Here is a 17,386-nt window from a genome sequence, read left to right on the forward strand (position 1 = left end):
ATAAATTAGGTAATTCAGTACAATGATTATATAGATGCGATAAATCACTTCTGAAAGCTAGCTACTCTTTCTTCCTCTTTGATCGTCATATTGCCCACAAAATTAAATACAGTTAACCCAAGCAAAACACAAAATTACTCTGTCAAACTCTGAACTCGTACCTGAAGACTGCAAAAATTCGACAAGACAGCATTGAAACAATACTGTCCTCACGCTTAATGGTCGCCATCTGTAAAGAAACTGCTTCTCTGCTTCTGAAATAAAACTCTTTTAAATAATTAGTCATGGACGAAAAAAAAATTGGCATAGTCCTTGTCAGAACGTGCAGAATCGTATGTCGGGCCAATAAGACGTCAATTTTAATCAAAATATGGTATGCCAATGTTTACGTAATAAAAAAATAAATTAGATAATTCAGTGCAATTATTATATAGATGCGATAAATCACTTTAATGGGGGCCAAATGACAATTAAAGTCAATGTAATTCCAGTAAACCTGCAAAAGTAAAAAAAAAATTGTGTAGGGGCCTACATAGACATCGCATATCTGCTAGATGCCCAAGAAATACGTAATTTTGTTTTGAAGCTGACAGCCAATGAGAAAATAGGTGCAAAAATACTATTGGTCAGTTTTCAAGCAGTAACAGCGGACAGCATGAGCTGGTAATATACGTAATTTTATGGTAGCTAATTTTATTGCACAAAAAATAAAATATGTACTCCCTCCAAAAGAAGTTACACTCAAACATTAAAATAAAATTATGATGAGCAGCAAAATGTCTGAGAAGAATTTTGAAAGAAAATTAATTAAACTTTAATTTGGCGGGTTTTCAACACTATCAACAAGACGAAATAATGGAAAGAATATTTATTGGAACTAAACAAAATTGAACCTTGATATTGTGACAGTATTTTTAAAACAGATAATTTAACTGCAAAATCTTTAATTTTGAAATGAGAGAGAGCGTAATAATTTTCTTTTAATGTCTTAGCTGTTGCTGCAGGCAGCGCGATAACGTCAGCGGTGGTCGGCGCGGACTATGTGTGAAGTTAATCCTGGTTCGTGGCGTGAAGATAATGATGAATCCTCCTGTTTCATTAATATTCCAGTTACGGCGGTGGTCCACGTCTCCGTTGTAGCCGAATCAGCTGGCAGCACTGGCGCGATAATAATAGTTCCAGTGTGTGCGTTGTCGTTACGCGCGCGACGTTTTATTATTAAAAGTTTATTAATCACGCGGTGCGGATAGGTCGGAATTATGCAATGTCTTTAGTATTTACGATATATAGCCGGTTAATCCCAATACTTCGCACAGTTCTTTCACCGTGTTGCCATAGGAAATCAGTCACATGTGTTTATCACTATAACAGTCCGTTAAGCATCAGTTCAATTTACGTCGTCGTCTTTAAGACAGTTTGGATGATATAATAAACGTTTCTTGATCAAATCACAGCACTGTTTTTTTTACTTAACATTTTGGTTTGTTCCACTCACGCAATTCTAACAGCTAGTGTCTCCACACGACAATGGTGTCTGGTTCACGGCTAATTGTCACAAGTTCACACAATATGTAAAATCGTCACCGCAAACACTCGATATACTTTTCAGGTTTTACTATTCACTTAGTAATGCACTATCTCCTATTAACACAGCGGACGCACTGTAATTAATTGTTCCTCCGCGTATCACCGTCTTTCACGCCGAACTTGCAACGTTTCTCCACCCGCGAACCAGCCACGATACACAACAACTCGCTCTCTATCGACAGTCGTTCGCTCTCTCTCTGACACAGTACTTCTCCTAGCCTAACCAAAGATTTACAAAGCATATAAAACCAGAACATTCATATTCGTACAATATAAAATATAAAACAGTAGCAAAATGAATGAAGAAACAATGTGACGTATTAATAAATAAAGAATAGTTGAAATAAATGATACATACGTACTATGACAAGGTAATGCACAAAAGAAAAAAATATATGATCGACTTTCGGGGAAAGTAATGTCTTTACACCCATCAAGCAATAGTGAATTTGGTAATGGAAGGAAGTGTATACAGGTATCTCACACAGTTTCAGTAAAAGAAGGAGTCAGTTGTTAGGGCACATCATGATTCATCAAGCAATAGTGAACTTGGTAATGGAAGAAAGTGTGTTTTGTAAGGAATACTCCTATTTTGACGTCATAATGTATCGATGTTGTACTCCTTGCTTGTTCCTGGCTTTCGGAACTTTCGGAGCCTTTTGTCTGACGGAGCATTGTCTCACTGTATAATGGCAACAATGTCCCAGCACTAGTGCCTACGCACCATCTTGGCGTGCGGAGGAGAATCGGTGTTGAGCTTCGGTACGGAGCGTGCGCGGAATGCCACACTGCGGGTGAATAACGTGCATAATTGGTAGAAAGTGGCGTTGAAAGTGTTACGTCGGTTTGTAGAAGAAAATTATTTTAGTAACTGCGTTATTTCGCGGAAAGGCGTGTGGGATTAATTAAGAGATTTATGGCTGATAACAGGGTTATGTTGCAGAATCACTCGTTGTCGTGGAGAAACATATTGTTAGTACAACCTAAATGAGAAGACTTCCGTGATCAGTAATTTCTTGTTTAATTAGTGTGGAAACGTAACGTAGCAATCGCTACTTCAGTGTGAATGTGAAATAATCATAATTGTTAAATGAGACGAGGTGAGTGTAGGCATTGCTAGGGAAGTGCGTTACGTGCTACAGCGACAACAAAACGAAATAATTTGTTATGTACTGTTATTATTTCAAACTGACATTTTTCTTTCTTTAATTAAGTAACTTTAGTATATGAAAGCTACAAAAGACACGTATTCATATTAGGCACGTGGTCAGGTTATTTTTGTAATGAAGCGTGATCCGTGTGTAAAGTTCCCATACTTGAGTCCGATAACGGAAGAAATAAAGAATAAAGACACCAATAACGAGACGCAGGAGCTTTGGACAGTGTGTATGTGTGTGTGTGTGGGGGGGGGGGGGGGGGGGGGTAGGGAAATCGTATCGACAGACCAAGGCTACAATACAATCAGGAGGTTCAACTAGATGTTGGGCGCAGCAATTACGTGGATATGAGGTGGCCTACAGGCGATAGACTAGCATGGAGAGCTGCATCAAACTAGTCTTCGGACTGAAGAGTACAACAACACTGTAATAGCGATAACAGATTATTTTTGTAAATCATTTAGTTTCTTGAATAAACTGTGATCGAACCAACATAAACTTCTCCGGTTTCCAGTTGGTTGGTTCTTCGAAATGGTTCCACGTCTTGATGAGTCTCAGTCCCTTAGCCTTATCGCGAATATGATGTGAATGACATACACAGGAGTGTCGTGGCAAAACCCAAAAGTTTTGAGAAGTGTGCCCAAATGAAAAGTACAGTACAGTTACATGTAAATAAATGTTATTGATTATGTGGTAATTACAATTCATCTGGAACAGTACAACTACACTGATCCCAATGCGTAGGAAGGGAACGGATGGCTTCAGTATAGAAACCCGTGGGTTGCTGACGGATCCAGTTTTCCACTGTGTACTGCACCTCTTTGTCACAGATGAACCTCTGACTTTTCAGAGATTGTTTTGAGAAGCCAAAGATATTCAAGGGGAGATATCGGGGCCATAAAGAACCTTCCGTCGAAATTTTTGAAGGAACTCGAGGGTCTTCTTGGTCACATGTGACCTAGCATTGTCCTGGAGAAGCACTATCCCATTCAAGAACTTGATTGTGCACTTTTTCTCCAAGGCCTATTTCAGCCTCAGCAACGTGTTGCAACACTGCTTGGCGTTGACTATTGTGCCCTGTGGTAGCCAGTCGATAAGTAGAGGTCCTTCTTCGTGGAAAAAGGAACGGAGCATCACTTTTGAGGCCTTCAAGGCAGAGTGGGCCTTTTTTTGGACGAGAGGAGCCGGGACGCCGCCACTCCATGCTCATCTGTTTGGAGGCAGAGGTGAAGTGATGACACCATGTCTCATCACATTGTGATGACCTCAACCCACAGGAAAAATAATCATCACAATCTGAACTGTGAAGTCATCCAAAATTCTGGTTGGAAACCACACTCTTTGTTATACTTCTCAATTGGTCACGATCCCACTTTGTTTATGAATTGAAAACTCTAATATTCACGAGAAACTGATCTGAAATTAACCTGAACCGACAAAATTGTGTATATATTCTCTGAAACTTTAAAGACATCTAAGACAATATCTGAAAGGAATTAGAAAAAGTGACAAAATTTCGTGAATCACACACAATACTGTTAATAATTGCATGAACACTGGGGGGGGGGGGGGGGTGTTCACCATACATCTACCCACTTTTGAGTATAACCAGTGTCTCTTAATACTACGACTCGAAGCAATACAATATCAAAAACTTTTATTACTGGGTAAACAGTGCCTACGTGATTTGACAGCTGACATTTATAATTCACGCTCACGTCAGGAAATGCACCAATACGAGAATAGCAGCTTTTATGTTATTGGTCAGAACGCAATCACTTATGGCGGTCGCCGTAATTTTCGCGCGACGCCATATTTCGCGACAAAATACTCTTATTAGTCACTGTCATATATCTAGTCTCATAACAATACATAAAACTACATAAAATAACTACAATAATTTTGACATGCAAGAAGAATTAGTTCTAATGAGAGGAAGAAGTTTATATTTACTGGTGTTTCAACTATGACTACCAGGCAACTTTTAATTCACTGATTGTAATTTTATTTTCGTTAGCAGAAAGCAAACATAAAATAAACAAAGAATTTATTTGAATAGAGTCTGTAATTCTTATACTTTTAATAGAGAAAGGAAGTTTCTAGGTCAGGGGATAGTGTTCGGCTAAATCTCTTAACTTTTTGTTGCATACGAAGCGTTGCGTTGGGCAGCACGATGTCGGCGGGTTACGATGATGAGAGCAGGATACAGGCAGTTCCGCTGGTTAATCTTCTCCGGCGAAACGCAAATGAAGTTCCGGCACAGCTGTATCATTAACAAAGCACAAGATGCCAGTATACGACCGTCGTTGACATGTCCTCTCTTTCAAAGTACATTAAGTAGACATCGCTCGTTTTTACACTTTATGCACTGTCCGTGACGCTATCCTCAATAATTACACAGTTCTTCACATTCATATAGTCTTAGCCACAAATACACAGTTCATAGAATTGTTCTTGTGTGTGAAGCACACCGTAAACAATGTCCACTCTGTTGTCGCATTTCAAACTTCGACAACGTCACTGAAAGTCATTTATATTGCACAGTTAATTGAAGTCTTCACTTTCACGGCTTGATAGAATGTGATAGACAACAGTTCCAAAACCCAAAACCAATACCAGCAAAGTTCATTAGCATAAAAGCACTGTTCGTGTCGGATTGGTTCAAATGGCTCTGAGCACTATGGGACTTAACATCTATGGTCATCAGTCCCCTAGATCTTAGAACTACTTAAACCTAACTAACCTAAGGACATCACACAACACCCAGTCATCACGAGGCAGAGAAAATCCCTGACCCCGCCGGGAATCGAACCCGGGAACCCGTGCGCGGGAAGCGAGGACGCTACCGCACGACCACGAGCTGCGGACTGTTCATGTCGGACACAACAAAGTATTGTTAGCGGCACTTTCACAGTCCGGTTTATTTGCTATTAAAGTTCGCTGGCGATGGCATTACATACCGCAGTGGTAAAGAGAATTGACAATCTGATAGTTCGGTACCACTGTCCATACAATTACGTAAACTTTTCGTAAAACACAGTACTATTTTTCCGCGTACGCTTCACAGACACACCATCCACCATCCCCTGTACTACACAACAACCTTTCGACTATCGATATCACTATCGCTGTCCCCTGTCTATAGATGTTATATCGTTATCGTAAATTACATAAATCTTTATAAATGTTATTGACTGCATTTTTCACAATTAATAATATTCGAAAAGAAAACTTTACAAACTTTACCACAGGTACAAAACAAGAAACATACAGGGTGTTTCAAAAATGACCGGTATATTTGAAACGGCAATAAAAACTAAACGAGCAGCGATAGAAATACACCGTTTGTTGCAATATGCTTGGGACAACAGTACATTTTCAGGCGGACAGACTTTCGAAATTACAGTAGTTACAATTTTCAACAACAGATGGCGCTGCAAGTGATGTGAAAGATATAGAAGACAACGCAGTCTGTGGGTGCGCCATTCTGTACGTCGTCTTTCTGGTGTAAGCGTGTGCTGTTCACAAGGTGCAAGTGTGCTGTAGACAACATGGTTTATTACTTAGAAGAGAGGATTTTTCTGGTGTTGGAATTCCACTGCCTAGAACACAGTGTTGTTGCAACAAGACGAAGTTTTCAACGGAGGTTTAATGTAACCAAAGGACCGAAAAGCGATACAATAAAGGATCTGTTTGAAAAATTTCAACGGACTGTGAACGTGACGGATGAACGTGCTGGAAAGGTAGAGCGACCGCGTACGGCAACGCGCAGCTAGTGCAGCAGGTGATCCAACAGCGGCCTCGGGTTTCCGTTCGCCGTGTTGCAGCTGCGGTCCAAATGACGCCAATGTCCACGTATCGTCTCATGCGCCAGAGTTTACACCTCTATCCATACAAAATTCAAACGCGGCAACCCCTCAGCGCCGCTACCATTGCTGCACGAGAGACATTCGCTAACGATATAGTGCACAGGATTGATGACGGCGATATGCATGTGGGCAGCATTTGGTTTACTGACGAAGCTTATTTTTACCTGGACGGCTTCGTCAATAAACAGAACTGGCGCATATGGGGAACCGAAAAGCCCCATGTTGCAGTCCCATCGTCCCTGCATCCTCAAAAAGTACTGGTCTGGGCCGCCATTTCTTCCAAAGGAATCATTGGCCCATTTTTCAGATCCGAAACGATTACTGCATCACGCTATCTGGACATTCTTCGTGAATTTGTGGCGGTACAAACTGCCTTAGACGACACTGCGAACACCTCGTGGTTTATGCAAGATGGTGCCCGGCCACATCGCACGGCCGACGTCTTTAATTTCCTGAATGAATATTTCGATGATCGTGTGATTGCTTTGGGCTATCCGAAACATACAGGAGGCGGCGTGGATTGGCCTCCCTATTCGCCAGACATGAACCCCTGTGACTTCTTTCTGTGGGGACACTTGAAAGACCAGGTGTACCGCCAGAATCCAGAAACAATTGAACAGCTGAAGCAGTACATCTCATCTGCATGTGAAGCCATTCCGCCAGACACGTTGTCAAAGGTTTCGGGTAATTTCATTCAGAGACTGCGCCATATTATTGCTACGCATGGTGGATATGTGGAAAATATCGTACTGTAGAGTTTCCCAGACCGCGGCGCCATCTGTTGTTGAAAATTGTAACTACTGTAATTCCGAAAGTTTGTCTGCCTGAAAATGTACTGTTGTCCCAAGCATATTGCAACAAACGGTGTATTTCTATCGCTGCTCGTTTAGTTTTTATTGCCGTTTCAAATATACTGGTCATTTTTGAAACAGCCTGTATTTATCCATTGGCAAACGAAATAATCACAATTACATCTTTACATTCAAAAACCACAGTAGAATGTTACATAATCACAATTAGAAATGCCCATATGAACAAAAGAAAAAGAACAGAAATCTAAAGAAAAACACGAAAAAAAATTTTAATGCGTAATTAGCAATGCTTTCACAACATCCATTTGAGATTCTCTGAATCTCTGAAAGATGCTTGGGAATCCACTATGCACAAACTTTACCATAACGAAGCTACTCGTGGATCATGTGATGCAAAGTTCCTTTGCTTATTGACACTTCAACAGCTATGTCACTTATGATCCGACGATTCGTCCATAGTAGCTGCCCCACAGCCGAAAACGTGGCACTGGATGTGACAACGTGCGCCTGCCCAGGGCATGGCATGTTCTCGAGGTTTACACACCCCGCCTCATAACATCGGCACCGTGGAATGTTTTGCACGGTGCGAGACTCTACTCTCCGTGCGCCTCTTCTCATCCTGCGAAAACAACTCTCCAGAAATGAGGAAATTGCTGCGAAGCCATTAACTCCGCTTGTGCAAGTAGAAACACCACCACGACATCGGTTAGAAAACCAGCCACACGCTGGGATTAAATACAAAGCCGCTACAGCGACGGTCTCCTTTTCAATTGGGCATACCTCATAATGGTTGAACTGCAGGGAAAGACGACAGGATGATATAATGCGAGCCTTTTTATTAGTATCCTGTAGTTCTGCTACCTGTGTACGGCGGCTAACACGCTCACGCGCTTCCAGCCGGGGGCGGATGAGGTACTGGGGCGGCTCGTGCTGCTGCAGTCGCTGGAGAGCGAACGTGGCCGGCTGGAGCTACGTCAGCTGCACCGCACCAGGTCGCGCCTGCGCGCCTCCTCCTCGGCGTCCATCATCCTGTGCGCCTTCGCCATGGTGAGTCACGATGGACGCCAACAGTCGACTACAGTTACTTTGTTCATATTTACGATGTAGATAGGATAAACTCTGTCTTCTGCAACCGAATGCCGTCCGGAGTGGCCGAGCGGTTCTAGGCGCTACAGCCTGGAACCGCGCGACCGCTACGGTCGCAGGTTCGAATCCTGCCTCGGGCATGGATGTGTGTGATGTCCTTAGGTTAGTTAGGTTTAAGTAGTTCTAAGTTCTAGAGGACTGATGACCTAAGAAGTTAAGTCCCATAGTGCTCAGAGCCATTTGAACCATTTTGCAACTGAATGTTCATTTTATTTCTAACCATACATGTTTCGCCTGTTTGTCTAGGCATCATCAGAAGTGAAACTTTCTGGCAAATTAAAACTGTGTGCCGGATCGAGACTCGAACTAGGGACCTTTGCCTTTCGCGGGCAAGTGCAATATCCTTTCTTCCAGGAGTGCTAGTTCTGCAAGGTATGCAGATTAGATTAGATTAGATTTACTTTCATTCCAATTGATCCGTAGTGAGGAGGTCCTCCTGGATGTGGAACATGTCAGAAAAACAACAATACATGACAAATATTTACAACTAAAACAAATAAGCTAATGTACCATTCCACAGGTCCCAAGTGGAATGATCGTCATTTTTAATGAACACTAAGAGTCATTTTACAAATACTAATGCACTGAATTTAAAATAAAAAACGTTTTTTATTTATTTATAAGGTAATAAACATGTAATACAACTACTGTAATACTTATTTACAATGAACACATTACTGCACTGAAATGGTGCAGAAGTCAGATTATACTTACACACACACACAAATTTTCAATGAACACATCACTGCACTGAAATTGTGCAGAAGTTATGTTGTACTTATATACAGATCAGTTGGTTTTACTAAGAAATTCATCAATGGAGTAGAAGGAGTTGGCCACCAATAAATCCTTTAGGCTTCTCTTAAACTGAATTTCATTGGTTGTTAAGCTTTTTATGGCTGCTGGCAAGTTATTGAAAATGTGTGTTCCTGAATAATGCACACCTTTTTGTACAAGACTAAGTGACTTTAAATTCTTGTGAAGATTATTCTTATTTCTAGTATTGATTCCATGAATTGAGCTGTTGGTTTGAAAAAGTGATATATTTTTAATGACAAATTTCATTAAGGAATAAATATACTGGGAAGCTGTAGTTAGTATCCCTAGTTCCCTAAACAGGCTTCTGCAGGATGTTCTTGAGTTCACACCACATATAATTCTTACTGCACGTTTTTGTGCCCGGAAAACTTTAGCTTGGCTTGATGAATTACCCCAAAAAATAATCCCATATGACATTATGGAATGAAATGCTTATGTGAAGTTTGGAAGGTAGAAAACAAGGTACTGGCAGAATTGAAGCTGGGAGGACGGGTCGTGAGTCGTGCTTGGGTAGCTCAGATGGTAGAGCACTTGCCCGCGAAAGGCAAAGGTCCCGAGTTCGAGTCTCGGTCCGGCACACAGTTGTAATTTGCCAGGAAGTTTCATATCTGCGCACATTCCGCTGCAGAGCGAAAATCTCATTCTGGAATCATCAGAAGTGTATAATGCAACGAAAATTTCTTCTCTGCTTGTCCCGCAGCGTATACTATACATGTTTCGCCTGTTTGTCTAGGCATCATCAGAAGTGTATAATTTAACGAAAATTTCTTCTCTGCTGCTCCCGCAGCATATACCAGGTGGTTATAATTTTACTTTCCCTACTTAACACGTTATATCACGGAAACTAATTACCGTACGGATACCAGACTTAGTAGCATTAACGTCGAGAGTATGGGGTGCATGATATCCATGCGTCACAGCACCACCGTCCAGTTCCAACTATGGCCACCAGGTGCCGTGATCAGTCATCGTGATGCATAGTCTCACACACCTGACCACTCACAGTGCACCTGTTGACGTGTCAACGTGAGCTTGGACAAAAGGAGCAGGGCATTATTGGTGCGCTGTTATCAGAACAACAGCAATGCTGCAGCTGCACTTCGAGAATATCGCTGGCTGAAAGAATTATGGAAGGATCCTCTTTCTCCACCTGCTGTGCGGAGCATGATGAAGTAGTTCGAATCAACTGGAGAACTGGGTGCCGCTCCACGACTGGTTCAACCTCCCAGTGGTCGATGAAATCGCTGTTGCTATGGCAGACAACGTTGCGCGCAATTCCCGGTCGTCAGGCAGTGAGCGTGCTGTGTCACGACAGTTGAACATCCTGTGGTCCACTGTACGGAAGGTGCTTCGAACCATTCTCAAATGGTATCCGTGCAAGTCCTACTCCCTATGATTTCTGGTTGTGGGGCTACCTGAAGAACAGGGTTTACCCGGTGAACATTCACACAGGTGCTGGTCTAAAGCGCAGCATATCAAGAAAGGGGGCCAGCATACCTACGAACATGCTTCGTTCTGCTGTCCAGAATGCAATCCTGCACTTTCAGACTCTTCTGGACACTGATGGGCGCCTTATTGAGCCCTTTTTGTAGCAGTTACCGTAGCAGCGCACTGGAAGTGTTTAACTGATTCTGAATTATTTCAATTCCCCATTTCCTTGACATTACGGCTACCAAGTCTGGTACTCGTACTGTAATTAGTTTCCGTGTTATAACGTGTTAAACAGAGAAAGTTTAATTATAACTACATGGTATAAGGCCAAAATATGACATTTTTATAAGCATCTAAGACGAAAGAAAAGATGCCCCACGATGCAGCTGAGATGGTTCCTTTGAAAGGGCACGGCCGACTTCCTTCCCAGTCCTTCCCTAATCCGATGAGACCGATGACCTCGCTGTCTGGTCTCCTTCCCAAACAACCCAACCCCCCACGATGCAGTTATCCGAATGGGATGGAAATCGGTAGATGTGATGTACATGTACAGTGAAAAATGTGACCCCAAATTTCAGAAAACTGGATGATTTGTTCAAGACAAAGAGCTTCGCAAATCGAGCAAGTCAATAATGTGTTAGTCCATCTCTGCCCCTTATGCAAACAGTTATTCGGCTCAGTACTGACTGACAGAGTTCTTGGATGTCCTAGTGAGGGATATAGTGCCAGATTCTGTCCAACTGGCGCATTGAACGTCAAAATCCTGAGTTGGTTCGAGGGCTCTGCCCATAACGCTCCAGACGTTGTCAGTTGGGGAGAGATCCGGCGACGTTGCTGGCCAAGGTAGTGTTTGGCAAGCAAGGAGATAAGCATCAGAAACTCTCATCGTGTGTGGGTGGGTATTATCTTGCTGAAATATGAGTCCAGGATTGCCTGACATGAAGAGCAACAAAACAGGGCGTAGAATATCGTAGATGTATTGTTGTGCTGTAAGGATGCCGCAGATGACAGTCAAATTGTAAGAAATGGCACCCCCGACAATCATTCCTCCTAGTCGGGCCATATGGCGTGTGGCGGGCGACAGTCTGACTCGTATCCCACTACAGCCCAGAGCGTCTCCAAACACGTCATCGTTGGTCATCGGGGTTCACTTCGAAGCTGGATTCATCATTGAAGACAATTCTATTGCAGTCAATGACATTCCAGGCCGAACACATGTCTGGAGAAGCCCCAGATAGCGGCAGGGATACCAAACTGACTGTCGCTCTCCATAAGGCCCGACAATCAGGAATGATGGTGTGGGGATGTCGTTACTTTTCATAACAGGACTCCTTTGGTTGTCAGCCGCGGCACCCTTACAACACAACGGAACGTCGACGATATTCTACGCCCCGTTTCGTTGTCCTTCATGGCAAGCTATGCTGGACTCGTATTTCAGCAAGATAATGGCCGCCCCACACTGTGAGAGTTTCTACAGCTTTTCTTCGTACTTGCCAAACACCACCTTGGCCAGCAAGGTCTCCAGATGTCTCCCCAACCCATAACGTTTGGAGCGTTATGGGCAGCGCCCTCCGACCATCTCGGCATTTTGAAGATCTATCACGCCAATGGGACCGAATTTGGCACGATATCCCTCAATAGGACATACAACAGCTCTCTCAGTCAATGCCAAGCCGACTAATTGCTCCCACGAGAGTCAAAGGTGGGCCAACGCGTTACTGGCTTGCTCAGTTTGTGAAGCTCTTTTTCTTGAATAAATCATCAATTTTTCTGAAATTGTGATCATTTGTTTTCCTGCGCATGTACATCACATCTACCGATTTCCACACCATTGGGATAATTATTTCGTAGTGTGTATTTTTTTGTCTTAGAGTGTATAAATTGATTTCCAGTTAGCTGCAAAATATTTTATTTAACTTACGCTGGTCGTATTTCTTCACTACAAGCTTGTTTCGGTTAGTATGCTACTGTCAAATGTCCCTGTTGATATTACAATTAATATAGCGTACTAACGTCTATGTTTGTTTCATATACAGTTGTTTTACAGTTTTACTTACGGATAGACATTCATAATGCATCTCAGAGCGGATATTTTTCTGATGAAGTTGTATGAATCAGGTAATTTCGTATGTACAGATTACTGTCCTTGTCAAATAATATGACGGTCCTGACTCCAAAAATGTTCAAATGTGTGTGAAATCTTATGGGACTTAACTGCTAAGGTCATCAGTCCCTAAGATTGCACACTACTTAACCTAAATTATCCTAAGGACAAATACACACACCCATGCCCGAGGGAGGACTCGAACCTCCGCCGGGACCAGCCGTAAAGTCCATGACTGCAGCGCCGAAGACCGCTCTGCTAAACCCGCGCGGCAGTCCTCATTCCAACGATGCTTTATGTTTACAGAGTAAATAATATCTCTGAAGGACAGAGATAGTAGTTGTATATCATAAATATCATCATTTAGTTGTTAGGAACAAAACTAAGATCAGAAAAGACAAAAGCCCACTATTATTCCAACCCATGCGTCTTCAAAATTTCATGTAGCGATTCCATTAAGTTTTATATTGGGTAAACGGTGAGAAGCTTTACAATTCTATTTAAACAACATACTATAAATTGTGAAAGCAAGTAGTGAAGCTTCTACTTACACCTAAAGGACCAAAACCACACAACAGAACAGACCAAAAATTTAAGCGTGTGCTCCCGCGGTCGTTGTCACAGCCAAGAAATATGCCTATTTACACCAGTGGCAAGCAATTAAGCAAAGACTAATCAAGAACATCTATTTCCACCAATGAAAAGAAATAATGCAAACAGCAATAAAGAACGCCTAACACCCCTCCTCATAGGCCTCAGTATCCTATCAGATTACGGTAAAAGCCTCTTCCGCCAGTATATAAAAACCAAAAACTCCCTCATTCACCGAGCGAGGTGGTGCAGTGGTTAGCACACTGGACACGCATTCGGGAGGACGACGGCTCAATCCCGCGTCTGGCCATCCTGATTTAGGTTTTCTGTGATCTCCCTAAATCGCTCCAGCCAAATGCCGGGATGGTTCCTTTGAAAGAGTACGGCCGGCTTCCTTCCCCGTCCTTCCCGAGACCGATGACCTCGCTGTTTGGTCTCTTCCCCCAAACAACCCCAACTCTCTCATTTAACTATTAGCAAAAACACCTTCAGGAAAGCCATATGCAGCAGTGGCCGAAACGGAGAATTTTACACGTTGGGAATGTGGTCACATAGTCAAAAGAATTTTATTGTATATTGAAAATGGTTTAAAAATTCTACATGCAATACCTAAAGGCTCTACGACCAACATTTTGGAAACATTGTAAATTTACATAGATACGAATAGATGTCCCACCGACTTTCTCAACGAACAAACCGATTTGAAACGCAAAAATTATTTCGAAAAGTTTATTAAAATTTTACAAAAAGAAAACCAATAATAACTGTAACTGCAGTTAACAACAAAATTCTAATATCTATTACGTGCAGTCGCCATCTCTGACCACCAGAGATGTTGATAGATGTTGTTTACTCTATAGACATAAAGAATCGAGCGAGAATTGTTATTTTATCTATCAAAACTATTGATTCGTACAGTTTCACACCAGAAAATTATGCGCTGTAAGGCGCATTACGAAAGCCACGCCACTTGCACGCAACAAAATAAGAGAGAGAGACAGAGAGAAAAGAAAAAGAAGAAATTTATCTGAAACGAACATAGACGTAAGTAGGGTATTCTAGCATCAACAGGTACACTCGACTGTGGCACACTAGCCAAAACAAGCTTGTAGTTAAGAAATGCGACTAACACAAGCCAAATAAATTATTTTGCAGCTAACTGGCGGTCAACGTATATACAAAGAAAAGTATTTACACTACTGGCCATTAAATTGCTTCACCACGAAGATGACGTGCTAAAGACGCGAAATTTAACCGAAAGGCTCTGAGCACTATGCGACTTAACTTCTGAGGTCATCAGTCGCCTAGAACTCAGAACTAATTAAACCTAACTAACCTAAGGACATCACACACATCCATGCCCGAGGCAGGATTCGAACCTGCGACCGTAGCGGTCGCTCGGCTCGAGACTGCAGCGCCTAGAACCGCACGGCCACTCCGGCCGGCTTAAGGAATAAGGTGCTGTGATATGCAAATGATTAGCTTTTCAGAGCATTCACACAAGGTTGGAGCCGGTGGCGACACCTACAACGTGTGACTTGAGGAAAGTTTCCAACCGATTTCTCGTACACAAACAGCAGTTGACCGGTGTTGCCTGGTGAAACGTTGTTGTGATGCCTCGTGTAAGGAGGAGAAATGCGTACCATCACGTTTCCGACTTTGATAAAGGTCGGATTGTAGCCTATAACGATTGCGGTTTATCGTATCGCGACATTTCTGCTCGCGTTGGTCGAGATCCAATGACAGTTAGCAGAATATGGAATCGGTGGGTTCAAGAGGGTAATACGGAGCGCCGTGCTGGATCCCAGCGGCCGCGTATCACTAGCAGTCGAGATGACAGGCATCTTATCCACATAGCTGTAACGGATCGTGCAGCCACGTCTCGATCCCTGACTCAACAGATAGGGACGTTTGCAAGACAACAACCATCTGCACGAACAGTTCGACGACGTTTGCAGCAGCATGGACTATCAGCTCGGAGACCATGGCTGCGGTTACCCTTGACGCTCCATCACAGACAGGAGCAGCTGCGATGCTGTACTGAACGACGAAGCTGGGTGCACGAATGGTAAAACGTCATTTTTTCGGATGAATCCAGGTTCTGTTTACGGCATCATGATGGTCGCATCCGTGTTTGGCGACATTGCGGTGAACGCACATTGGAAGCGTGTATTCGTCATCGTCATATTGGCGTATCAGCCGGCGTGATGGTATGGGGTGCCATTGGTTACACGTCTCGGTCACCTTTTGTTCGCATTGACAGCACTTTGAACAGTGGAAGTTACATTTCAGATGTGTTCGACCCGTGGCTCTACCCTTCATTCGATCCCTGCGAAATTCTACATGTCAGTAGGATAATGCACGACCGCATGTTGCAGGTCCTGTACGGGCCTTTCTGGATACAGAAAATGTTCGACTGCTGCCCTGGCCAGTACATTCTCCAGATCTCTCGCCAATTGAAAACGTCTGGTCAGCGGTGGCCGAGCAACTGGTTCGTCACAATAGGCCAGTCACTACTCTTGATGAACTGTGGTATCGTGTTGAAGCTGCATGGGCAGCTGTAGCTGTACACGCCATCCAAGCTCTGTTTGCCTCAATGCCCAGGCGTATCAAGGCCGTTATTACTGATTTCTCTGGATCTATGCACCCAAATTGCGTGAAAATGTAATCACATGTCAGTTCTAGTATAATATATTTGTCCAATGAATACCCGTTTATCATCTGCATTTCTTCTTAGTGTAGCAATTTTAGTGGCCAGTAGTGTAGTAACAACAGAGTAATTACGAATAAAATTGTGATGTGGTAGAAAAAATATATTTTACGAAGATAGAAATGGGTACAGGGGTCCTGAGACGTGCATTGCCTAGGGACCCCGCCACGGTTAATCCGACCCTGCCAGTAATGAGTTAAAAACTTGGACAGATGCCGTATCCACTGGTGTCTGTAGTCGTCTTCTGAAACCCAAGATGCACTTACGAATAATCCTCCATATTCCACCTCTCCCAACAGAGAAAAACGAAACGGCACTAAATATTGTTACTTCTGACTGCTATATTAGTTAATATAATCATTCATTAGTGTACTTCATTCCGAAAAACGTTGTAGAGAGAGGGTTAACATGTAAAATGTAATTGAGACTACAGTTTTAATGAACTGTTCTCTCCTTAGATTTTTCGTTGGTAATATGCTTTGTTGTTGCAAACTGTTTCATTTCTAATGGTAACTGGCACTTACATATCCTCACTGTAACAATATTCAGCAAACAGTACCATTGTTTTGTTAATTTACCTTTAATTAGTACAAAACATGGCAATTGGCTTAGATTAGAATACATGGTTATATCTACAAGTCAGTGGAATGCAAAATTTGGGGAAGAATAAAGAGTGTATCAAAGGTGTTCAGATATGTGTGAATTCCTAAGGGACCAAACTACTGAGGTCATCGAACCCTCCGGTGGGAGCGGCCGCGCAATCCGAACATGGCGCCTCAAACCGCACGGCCACTCCACGCAGCTATCAAAAGCTGTGATACTGGCATAAATCAGGAGGCCCACCACTTGCTACGTACTAACCAGAAAGTAAGTAGAACTCAGACTATACCAGGTTTATGGAAATACACAATCTACACTCCGTCTGGTGCCGTGCATAACTGTGTCACTTGGGCGATTAGGGTATCAGAGTGACGTGTGCTGTTCGTGCAGTACCTGCCCGTCACAGCGGCTTACAATCGTCTAGCACCGAGTAGTGGTCAGCACACCGGACTCGCATTCGGGAGGACGGCGGTTCAAATCCCCGTCTGGCCATCCAAATTTAGGTTTTCCGTGATTCCCGCAAATCGCTGGAGGCAAATGGCGGGATCACTCCTTTGAAA

General features: G+C 42.9%; 1 protein-coding gene across 1 annotated transcript in view; it reads left to right on the forward strand.

Moving 5' to 3' along the window:
• Positions 1 to 17,386, forward strand: part of LOC124545315 (calcium release-activated calcium channel protein 1-like) — a 149,253-nt gene that overhangs the window by 71,561 nt on the left and 60,306 nt on the right. Inside the window, exon 2 of the mRNA XM_047124217.1 lies at positions 8,323 to 8,472. Coding sequence (XP_046980173.1) covers positions 8,323 to 8,472 — 150 coding nt within the window. The remainder of the gene's footprint in view (positions 1 to 8,322; positions 8,473 to 17,386) is intronic.

Source organism: Schistocerca americana, chromosome 8, assembly GCF_021461395.2.
Source record: "Schistocerca americana isolate TAMUIC-IGC-003095 chromosome 8, iqSchAmer2.1, whole genome shotgun sequence".
NCBI classification, from domain to species: Eukaryota; Metazoa; Arthropoda; class Insecta; order Orthoptera; family Acrididae; genus Schistocerca; species Schistocerca americana.